Below are 11442 nucleotides of genomic sequence, written 5' to 3'. Positions count from 1 at the left end.
TGTGACGACCAGGCTGACCTCACATCCTGGTGTGCTGGGATCATCCCAAGTCATGCCAGTTATCCCAGTGTATCTGCCCAAAGTGCCCTGGTTTGGGCAATCTATTTCATGGTCACTCTGATGATAAGTAAGAGGGAAGCAATAAGAAAGATATCGGAGGGGAGTGTGGGAGCCAAGCACGCAGGCTGTGTGAGGAATTCTGTCTGTTCTATGCACATCGACAAGCCACTGGATGGGGCTTCTGTAACTTTCCCTGAGTAGAGCACACACTTAACAAAGGCAGCTGGGAAGTTCAAGACCAGGAATTTCCATCTGTTCATAAATCAAAATACATTTATTGAGCCTATCAGACACTTTGTTATGCACCGGAGATTTAAAAATGAAAAAGAGGGACTTCCCTGGTGGTCCAGTGGTTAAGACTTCGCACTCTCCAATGCAGGGGGCCCAGGTTAGATCCCTGGTCAGAAAACTAGATCCTGCATGCTGCAACTAAAGATCCCACGTGATGGGAAAGGGACGAGGGAGGAGGTGGAGCCGCTGGGAGCGCGGAGGTGCTGGGGCTGTGGGCTGGAATCTGCTAGAGTGCTCTCCGGGCTGCTCATCCTACTTATTTGATGCTCGGTGGAGATGCCCGGCCAGGGTTCGCGACCCGAGGACGGCGCTGGGCTGGTCCCTACCGACAACTCGACCCAACACAAGGAAGATCTTAGCAGCAAGACTAAAGAACAAAAAATTGTTGTGGATGAGCTTTCTAACCTGAAGAAGAACAGGAAAGTATATAGGCAGCAACAGAACAGCAACATATTACTTCTTGCAGACCGAACAGAAATGCTTTCTGAAAGCAAAAATATATTGGATGGGCTGAGGAGAGGATACCAAGAAAGAGAAAACTCAGAGAAGACAAAAATCAAGAAATAGAGCTCGATTTTACATAGCAATGTGTGGCATTTCTTGTGCAGTAAGATTTTCTGTTGAGCATTTCAGCAAAGACTTGAAAGAGGATTTACTACGTAATCTTAAACAGCAGGAACCCAATAGTAGTAAACAGTTGTTAAAGTCTAATGTTAACTACCAGTGTTTATTTTCTGGTCATGTCCTTCACTTAAGAGGCATGTTGACTGCCCAGCCTGTGGAAGATGAAGGAGGCAATGTATTCCTGTGGAATGGTGAAGTCTTTAGTGGAATAAAGGTTGAAGCTGAGGATAATGATACCCAAATAATGTTTATCTTTCCTCTTGTAATAATGAATCTGATATTTTGTCACTCTTCTCAAAAGTCCAAGGTCCTTGGTATTTTATATATTATCAAGCATCTAGTCATTCTTTATGGTTTGGTAGGGATTTCTTTGGTCGTCGTAGCCTGCTTTGGCATTTTAGTAATTTTTGCAAAATTTTCTGCCTCTCTTCAGTTGGCACCCAAACATCTGGAGTGGCCAATCAGTGGCAAGAAGTTCCAGCATCTGGAATTTTCAGAGTTGATCTCAAGTCTGCTTCCATTTCCAAATGTGTTGTTTTAAAATTGTATCCTTGGAAATGTAACTCTGGGGAAGATGTTATCAAAGAATGTGTTAATAGCTTGACTCAAATTTCAGCAGACTCACCAAGTTTGTATCAGTGGTAGCAAATGAAGCTCAACTGTATCTTAAAGAACCTGTTGTCCCTTTGAATATGATGTTGCCACAAGCTGCATTTGAGATCCATTGCAGTAGCATTTCCAGTGTCCCACTGACAAGAGAGAGCCTTTGGGTCTTTCTTACTGATGGACATATGAAGGAAGTAATTCAGCAGTTCATCGATGTCCTGAGTACCGCAGTCAAGAGACGTGTGTTGTGTTTACCTAGGGATGAAAACTGGATACCAAGCGAAGTTTTGAAAACTAGTAATAGGAAAGCAAATGTTGCAATCCTGTTTTCTGGGGGGGTTGATTCCATGGTTATCGCAGCCCTTGGTGACCGTCATATTCCTTTAGATGAACCAATTGATCTTCTTAATGTGGCTTTCATGACTAAAGAAAAGACCATACCGGCTAGTTCTAACAAAAAAGGGAGAAAAGAGAAAAATCATTGTGAAATACCCTCTGAAGAATCCTCTAAAAATGTCACTGCTGGACTTCCTAGGTGGCGCAGTGGGTAAGAATCTGCCTGCCAATGCAGGGGACATGGGTTCGAGCCCTGCCCCAGGAAGACACCACATGCCACGGAGCAACTAAGCCTGTGTGCCACAACTATTGAGCCTGTGCTCTAGAGCCTGTGAGCCACAACTATTGAGCCCATGTGCCGCAACTACTGAAGCCCACGTGCCTAGAGCCTGTGCTCTGCAACAAGAAGGGCCACCGCAATGAGAAGCCTGCGCACCACAACGAAGAGGAGCCCCCGCTCACCACAACTAGAGAAAGCCCGTGTGCAACAACGAAGACCCAACAAGGCCAATTAAATAAATTAATTAATTAATTAAAATAAATAAATAAATAAATAAAAATGTCACTGCTGCTACTAATCCTGGTGAACAATTCAACGTGCCAGATCGAATCACAGGAAGAGCAGGACTAAAGGAACTACAAGCTGCCAACCCTTCCCAGATTTGGAATTTTGTTGAAATTAATGTTTCTCTAGAAGAACTGCAAAGATTAAGAACTCGCATATCCCACTTAATTCAGCCCTTGGATACAGTGTTGGATGACAGCATTGGCTGTGCATTCTGGTTTGTTTCCAGGGGAGCTGGTTGGTTAGTGACCCAAGATGAAGCAAAAGCATATCAGAGCAGTGCAAAGGTAGTTCTTACTGGAATTGGTGCAGGGGAGCAGCTCGCAGGTTATTCTCATCATCGTGTCTGCTTCCAGACACACGGGCTAGAAGGATTGAATAAGGAAATTGAGATGGACCTGGGTCGAATTTCTTCTAGAAATCTTGGTCGTGATGATAGAGTTATTGGCGATCATGGAAAAGAAGCAAGATTTCCTTTCCTGGGTGAAAATGTTGTCACCTTTCTAAATTCCCTACCAGTTTGGGAAAAGGCAAACTTGGCTTTACCCCGTGGAGTTGGTGAAAAACTAATTTTGCGTCTTGCAGCAGTGGAACTTGGTCTAACAACCTCTGCTCTTCTGCCAAAACAGGCCATGCAATTTGGGTCCAGAATTGCAAAAATGGAAAACAATAATGAAAAGGCATCTGATAAATGTGGAAGGCTCTGAGTCATTTCCTTAGAAAAACTTTCTATTGAAAAAGAGATTAAAATGTAATATTTCGGGGCTTCTTAGATGGCGTGGTGGTTAAGAATGCGCCTGCCAGTGCAGGGGACACGGGTTCAATCCCTGCTCCAGGAAGATCCCACATGCCGCGGAGCAACTAAACCCATGTGCCACAACTATTGAGCCTGCACTTTAGAGCCCGTGAGCCACAACTACTGAGCCCATGTGCTGCAACTACTGAAGCCCACGTGCCCAGAGCCCATGCTCCACAACAAGAGAAGCCACGGCAATGAGGAGCCCACACACCACAACGAAGAGTAGCCCCTGTTCACCGCAACTAAAGAAAGCCTCCGCACAGCAACAAATTAAATTAATTAATTAATTAATTTTAAAAAATGTAATATTTCAGTGTAACAACATTTACTGAAGGATGATTTTAAAAGAAAAATAAAATACTCTGCTGCTTAAAAAAAAAAATAAAGATTCCACGTGCTGCAACTAAAGATCCCACATAAATAAGTAAATGTTAAAAAAATAAAAATGAAAAAGAGAAGGGAGTTCCCTCGTGGACTAGTGGATAGGATTCCTGGCTTTCACTGCCATGGCCCCAGGTTCAATCCCTGGTTGGGGAACTGAGATCCCACAAGCCACACAGTGCAGCCCCCCCAAAATCTAAAAATAGATTAAATAAATAAATAAAAACGAGAGCGGACATACGAATGGCCAACAAGCATGTGAAAAGATGCTCAGCTTCATTAGCCCTTAGTGAAATGTAAATCAAGATCACAGTGAGAATCACCATATGTATTCATGTCTTAGGGCTGCCATAACAAAGTACCACAAACTGGGCAGATTAGACAACAGAAATGTATTGTCTCCAGGTTCTGGAGGCTGGAAGTCCAAGATCATGGTGTGGACAGGGTTGGTCTCGTCTGAGGGTTGTGAGGGAACATGTGCTCCAGGCTTCTCTGCTTGGCTTCTCAACAGTCATCTCTCCCTGTGTCTTCACGTCATCTCCCTTCTGTGCATGTCCATCCCTGTGTCCAGATCGGATAAAGGCCCACACGAACGACCTCATTTTAACTTGATTATCTCCATAAAGATCCTATTTCTACATAAAATTACATTCTGAGATACTGGGAGTTAGGACTCCAACCTACCTTTTTGGGGAGACGTAATTCAATCCATTATGCCATGTGACCCACCAATTCCACTGCTAGGTGTATCCCCCCAAAGAACTGATAACAGACTCAAATAGATGCTTGTACACCGGTGGGTCTTTTTTTTTTTTCCTATTTGTTTATTGGCTGCATTGGGTCTTCGTTGCTGCGCGGGCTTTCTCTAGCTGCAGAGCGCGGGGGCTATTCTTTGTTACGATGCACAAGCTTCTCAGTGCAGTGGCTTCTCTTGTTGCGGAGCACGGGCTGTAGAGCGCAGGCTCAGTAATTGTGGTGCACGGGCTTAGTTGCTCCGCGGCATATGGGATCTTCCCGGACCAGGGCTCGAACCCGTGTCCCCTGCATTGGCAGACGGAGTCTTAACCACCACGCCACCAGGGAAGCCCTACACCAGTGTTCATAGCACCATTATTCACAATAACCAAAAAGTGGAAACAACCCAAGCTGTCATAAATGAATGAATGGTTGAGCACAGGGTGGGGTATCCAACAGTGGAGTATTATTCAGCCGTAAGAGGGAGTGAAGTTCTGATACACGCTGCAACACGGATGGACCTCAGAAATATGATGCTCAGTGAAATAAGCCCATCACAAAAAGACAGACAGTGTATGGCTCCACTCATACGAGATATATGGAATAGGCAAATTTGTACAGACCAAGTAGAATAGAGGTTACCAGGGGCTGTGGGGTTAGAGGAATGGGGAGTTAGTGCCTTTTTTTTTTTTAATAGTTTTGTTTTCATTCATTTATTTATTTATTTTATCGGCTGTGTTGGGTCTTTTTTTTTTTTTTTCCGCTGTGCACGGGCTTTGTGTAGTTGCGGTGAGTGGCGGCTACTCTTCGTTGTGGCGCATGGGCTCCTCATTGCCGTGGCTTCTCTTGTTGCGGAGCATGGGCTCTAGGCGCGTGGGCTTCAGTAGTTGCAGCACATGGGCTCAATAGCTGTGGCTCACGGGCTCTAAAGCGCAGGCTCAATAGTTGTGGCACACGGGCTTCGTTGCTCCGCGGTGTGTGGGATCTTCCTGGTGCAGGGCTCGAACCCGTGTCCCCTGCATTGGCAGGCAGATTCTTAACCACTGCGCCACCAGGGAAGCCCGGGAGTTAGTGTTTAATGGGCACAGAGTTTCTGTTCGGGGTGATGAAAAAGCCCTAGAGATGGGTGGTGGTGACGGTAACACCACAATGAAAGTAATCAATGTCCCTGAGTTGTACACTTTAAAATGGCAAATTTTACGTTTTATGTATGTTACCACAACTTTATTTTTATTTTCTTAATAGTTTAATTTTTTATTTTATTTTTTTGGCCATGCCACACATCATGTGGGATCTTAGTTCCCCAACCAGGGATTGAACCCACGCCCCCCGCATTGGAATTGTGGAGTCTTAACCACTGGATCGCCAGGGGAGTCCCTATATGTTACCACAACTTTAAAAAAGAAGATCCAGTGCCTGTTTTCCATGAGCGCACAGACAGTGGCGGGGTGGGAGTGGTGGACAGATGGAGCTGGAGAGAGAGCTGCTTCCCCTCCAGAAAGGCCCCCTGGGAGCAGGCGTGGTGGCAGCATCCACCGTAGACGAGGGCTGGAAGGGGTGGCTCCCAGGCAACTGGAGATTCTGCTGGTGGTGATGCGTGGGAACCCCAGGACAGGCAAGTGCAAGGTCAGCTCCAAGAGAGAACAAAGTGATTTCCCATCCGTGGTTTTCAAATCTAAAAGCAAAATACTGTTAATGAAAAAAAATTAATTGCTCTAAGAAAAAAATGGAAATTTTTATCCAAGTCACCCTGAGGATTATAACCTGGGAGACAGTCTTTCAGAAAGTACCAAGGATGGTTCCACCCATTAGAGGTCAAAGCGTAGTTATATCAAGTTTTTGAGACGAAGGGGTATGCATCAAATGACATCTTATTGACAGTTGATACATAAATGACATATTTACACAACCCAGATCTACCTGTACAAGTAGTGGTCATCATGACCCCATACAAGATAAGGAAGGTTATCTCCTAAGGAGATCTGGTTAATGCAGCATAATACACACTAAAGGGGAGGAGGACCAAACGAGCAGAGAAAATTTTTATATTTAAATTTTCTCGTCTTGCCATAAAATATGAATTTTATTTCACCAACACCAATGCTCAGTGAGCACCCGCTACACAGAAAGCCCTGCACTGTCTCATTTCCTCCTTATGGAACTGAAAAGATAAGAGCTGCCCTCATCACCATCTTTCCCAAGGGAAATCGAGGTGCAGCGAGGCCACGGAACTTGTCCACGGCCACAGCTGTTCAGTGGTGGGGCCGGGACTCAGGGCCAGTTCTCCGGGCCCAGGGCCACCCCCTTTTTGCCGAGAGGAGCCCAGCAGATCCATCCCGGCAGCCAGGAGGGGGTCTCTGGCCAGGCCGGGCAGGGGATCACAAGCTCCGTCTCCCCCTTGTGACCTCACAGAGTATGTTCACAGCCCTCAGAGAACGTTCTGGGCTTTGAAGAGCTCACACCAGGACCTCCACTGCACATTCCGCCAACACTAAGGTCTGAAGTGGGCACATCCAGGGACAGAAAGGAGACCCCATGAAGGACGACCAGTCCCGACTCCTCCAGCATCACAGAGCTGAATGTTTCACGTCCAGAGAAACCGACTTCCCTCTCAAAGGTGGCTGGAGGGCATCTTCACCAAGGTTCTGCTTTCAATTCTCTCATTTAGTTAAGGGCAGTACGACACCCCCACGTTGCATTGGAAAAGAGTGCTCTGGTTGCACAAGTGCCCAAGTTGCTGAGCAGATCAGCACAAGAAACCAACCAGAAGATGAAGGCGCAGGCCACGTGGTGTCCAGGACGCACGAGAGCGTGGAGGTGGTGTCTGCTCACCCCCCCCCCCCCCCCCCCCCCGCCCTGAGCTCGCCGGCAGCCTCCCCCCAACGCCCAGCGGGTCTTGCATTTTGAAGAGGCCCCTGGATGGCCCCAGATCCTGTTTCTTCCATCTGCTTCATCAGCCAGGAAATAGGAGCCCTCAATTAAGCTGAAGTTCTGGACTTAGAAGTAAAAATAGCCCGTGACTCATGGCCAGAGCTGAGACCAGACAGACCTGGTTTTGTCACTCGGGCCAGGCTGCTCCACAGTTTCCACCACCCAGGGCAGGGCAGTGGCTTGGCAACCTACACATTAAGAGGTCCTGCTCCTCTTTTTTAAGCGTGTTTAGCCTGGAAAAGAGAGCCTAAACGAGAAGGAGGTATTCTGTGAAATACTGGAAAGAGGATGCAGGCTACTCTGTACGGACGTAACCAGAGCCGGGTTTGATTCCATAGATGGAAGATCTGTACCTAGGCTGAGCGGAAACAAGGTGGTGAGCTCCCCGTCACTGGAAGGATCCAACCTGCGGCTGAGTGAGATGAAGCAGCAATGCACGCTATCCCCCAGTTGGGAGGAGGGGGAATTACATGAACAAAACTGTTGGGTGGTGGTCAAGGGCCTGGCCCCAGGGCTCTGTTTTCCTGGAAGCCAGTTTGGCATCTGCCCCTCACACAGACCAGCATGGGCACCTACCCCTCCTGGGCCTCGGTCCCTCCTTTTCCTGTAAGAAGGGAAATTGGACTTAAGGGATCCCACCAGACTGGCTGCTTCTGGCTCTGAAACTCAGATTTCTAAGGCCCTCCCTACAGGGAAGTCTTAGAATTTCACATCATCAGTAAATAACTACAGTAACTAGAGTCAGAGTCACCACAGGTGTCATCTTGATCTCCAGAATGCTCCTTCAGTGTGGCACCCCCAACCCCATGCCAACCTTCTGCCCAGGCCCATCAGCCCTGCCTGGACTGGCACAGTAGCCTCCTGACTGTGGGTCCCTGCACCACCCAGCCTCTGCACGGTGTCCAGAGGGCTCTTTCTAAAACACAGGGGAGAGCAGGTCCCTGCAGAGGGTTCTCCTTTACACTTTGAATATATTCAGGCTCCTTTCCGTGTCTGTCCTCATCACACACCATCTACCGGCTGGTTCACAAAGCTCCAACCACACGGGTGTCTGTCCGTCCATTCCTGAAACAGGCCAGGTCTTTCCACCTTGGGACCTTCTGGCTATCTCCTCTACCCACCCCTCCTTATATTTCAAATCTGGGCTTAAATATCATCCGTCAAGTCAGACTACGTGAACACACTTTGTAAAACAGGTCTTCCCTCCCCTGCCCCCTGCCCCTGCCCTTCCCCATCGTAAAGCCCTGTAGAACATGCACCCACAGAGGAGGGGTCGCCCTCAGTGGTGAGGTGATGGACGTATGGAAAGGAGCAGTAATGGCTGATGTGTTTTGAGGTTCAGTGGGGGGCACCCTGCACCATGTGCTCCACCCACGGCTGCTCATTAAATCTGCACGGCAAGTCCGTGAGGCAGGGGCTCTCTGTCATCTCACGTTACAAGTGAGACAGGGACAAGCAAGACTCAGCAAGGCTCAGCAACAGACCCTTTGCCACACAGCACGTGGAAGAGCCAGGGTTCAAGCCCAGGCTGGCTGGCCGGCCCCAGGGCCTGTGACCTTCAAGCCCTGCGACTGCCGAGAACCTGTGTTCTGCCGGGTCCAGCAGCCACAGGTTAACTCACGGGTGCTTCCGGTTGTGTCTTCTCATAGGAAACCACGTCCATGCTCTTTTAATCATTCCTGAATCGCTCTTTTAGGAGTTCTCAGAGTATCATATATTCTCATTTTGTAGGTTAGGATATTTGGGTGGAGAGAGGGCATTCTATATCAATGTCTAAAAGACCAAATTAACCTGAATTTGGGATCCGGACCCACCACTCTTCAGAGTCCAGTCTGCTGGTCAGCTCACCAGGCCATGGGCATTCTCAGTCCCCAAGGTCAGCTTGAATTGGTGGTTGTGATGGTTAATTTTTTATGTGAATTTATTTTTTATTGAAGTATAGTTGACTTACCATGTTGTATTAGCTTCAGGTGTACAGCAGAGTGATTCAGTTATACATGTACATATTCTTTTTCAGATTATTTTCCATCAGAGGTCATTACAAGATATTGAATATAGCTCCCTGTGCTACACAGTAGGTCCTTGTTGCTTATGTGATGGTTAATTTTAAGTGTCCATTTAGAGAGTGTTTTGGGTGAGATTAACATTTAAATCTGTGAACTTTGAGCAGATAGCTCTCCCTACCCTGTGAGGGCCTCATCCAATCAGTTGAAGGCCTGAATAGAACAAAAACTCCAGCCTCACCACACAAGCAGGAGCTCTCCCAGGTGTCTGCTTGCCAGTCTTTGGGCTGGAGCTGCCCATCCGCTGTCGTGGGTCTACAGGCTGCAGGCTCACATGGCAGCCTCCATGATCGTGTGAGCCGATTTCTTGTAATAAATCTCTCTCCCTCTCATTGTGTATTTATACACGTATAAATACACATTTATGTATATCCATATACATATGTAAATATGTGTGTATATCTATAGACATATATAAATGTGTGTATATTTATATACATATATATAAATGTGTGTATATTTATATACATATATATAAATACGTGTGTATATTTATATATCTGCACACATCCTATGAAGAGGAAGGTACATGTCTCAATCCTCTCAACCAGCGTATGAGGAAAATGCTGGATTCCTATTTCATAGATGGGAAAATTAAGACCAAAGGAGGTGACATAAAATGTGCCATGTCACACAGCAATTTAGCAGTTGAGACAGAATTAAAACCCCACCCTTTCTAGCTCCAAAGTCCATGCCCGTCCCACTGCCCTGGTTATGCCCCCCCACCCCACCCCCTTCACACCATCCCACACTCTCCAGCAGCCACATCCAAGAAGAGACCCTGAGGTCACTTGGCTTCCTGGCCTAAGTTCCCCTGCCACCACCAAGGGTGACTCCCTCACACGAGCATGTGGAATGAGGGCTAAAATTGTTATGTGCTGGCTTGAAATCTAAAGCTGGAAGGGCCTGGAACATCCTAAGCAGAAGTCTCCCTCCCGCTCTGCTCCCGAGGAGAAGGTCCAAAGCCAAACAGTCCTCCGATCCCAGTCTGGTGCCCGCACTCCAGGAGCCTCGTGGGCCAGTCCCCTCGGTCCGCTCTCAGGGAATGTGATAAATCAGACTTCACCTTGGCTTTTGCACTTAACATCTTCCCAAAGCAGTTCACATGGTCCATTACATTAACAGCTGCATTGCATGCCACTATATAGCTATACTGCGATTTAATTAATCTCCTTTTGGTAGACACTTAGATGATTTCCAGCCTTGTTTCCCATTTCCAAATGTTGCAGCAAATCTTTGTGCATATATCTTTATATAGTTGTGAGGCACAGCGGATATTACATTTGTTGCTAATGTAGAGAAATGTCATTAAGACTACTTTTTTTGGTTTAAAATTTTAAAAACCTTTTTGAGGTTAGCGTCTTCGAACTCATTATACCTTTGGCTACATTGAACATAAATACCTTTTAAATCTAGCATTTTTTTAATACATCTTTTTTGGTGTGTAATTGCTTTACAATGTTGTGTTAGTTTCTGTAATTCTAGCTTATATGCATGTGAAGTTCTGGAGTGCTCTGAGTCAGTATATGACTTGGATTTATAGAACTCTTTGGAACAACAAAATAGCATTTAATTATCTAGAAAGTAATAAAGATGAAAAATGTATTGTAATAGATAATATACTACTTCCATAACAACGAGATTAAAAATCCTTTCATTAAACATATATGAAATTAGTTAATAAATTTGACAGTGGAGCGAAGGCCTAGCAATATCGCCCCCTAGTGGCCTGTTGGAGTACTCGTTCCATCAGGAACCGAAGTTCATCCCTTCCGTAACCGATGTTCAGGAGGCCCGAGACCACGGTGTGGCCCTAGCTTTGGGGGTGGTTCCAATAGCACAGCATCTACTCATTCCTTAACTTCTGGGTTAGAAGCAGAGTGACGCTGGAGCTGGGAGGCAAAGTCTTCTTCAAGATTCAGCCTCTTCTTGAGTAGTTGAACATGGACGTTCTTTATGAAATCAACGAGCTCTAAGAATTTTAACTGCCCATCACTGGTGTATCTTCCAGATTTCACAACTCCCGCCAGTTCTCAATGCAGACTGCTTGT

The 11442-nt window shown here is 46.5% G+C and overlaps 2 protein-coding genes across 2 annotated transcripts; both read left to right on the top strand.

Annotated features, from left to right (window-relative positions):
- Positions 1-627: 627 nt before the first annotated feature.
- On the top strand, positions 628-918 carry LOC130829716 (ASNSD1 upstream open reading frame protein-like). The gene has a single exon (XM_057696123.1). It carries the CDS (start codon positions 628-630, stop codon positions 916-918), a length of 291 nt encoding a protein of 96 aa, XP_057552106.1.
- Positions 919-937: 19 nt separating this feature from the next.
- Positions 938-3237, top strand: LOC130830572 (asparagine synthetase domain-containing protein 1-like). The gene is given in 4 exon segments (XM_057697898.1): positions 938-1220; positions 1223-1600; positions 1603-2106; positions 2483-3237. Coding segments are annotated over 4 exon segments (1920 nt in total).
- Positions 3238-11442: the final 8205 nt, after the last annotated feature.

The sequence above is a fragment of the Hippopotamus amphibius genome, chromosome 10 (genome assembly GCF_030028045.1).
Source record: "Hippopotamus amphibius kiboko isolate mHipAmp2 chromosome 10, mHipAmp2.hap2, whole genome shotgun sequence".
NCBI lineage: Eukaryota > Metazoa > Chordata > Mammalia > Artiodactyla > Hippopotamidae > Hippopotamus > Hippopotamus amphibius.
This window is presented reverse-complemented; position numbering and strand designations above follow the sequence as displayed.

Excerpts from the sequence above, each read along its gene's own strand:
- LOC130829716 (XM_057696123.1), top strand. The coding sequence starts at position 628 with ATGCCCGGCCAGGGTTCGCGACCCGAGGACGGCGCTGGGCTGGTCCCT.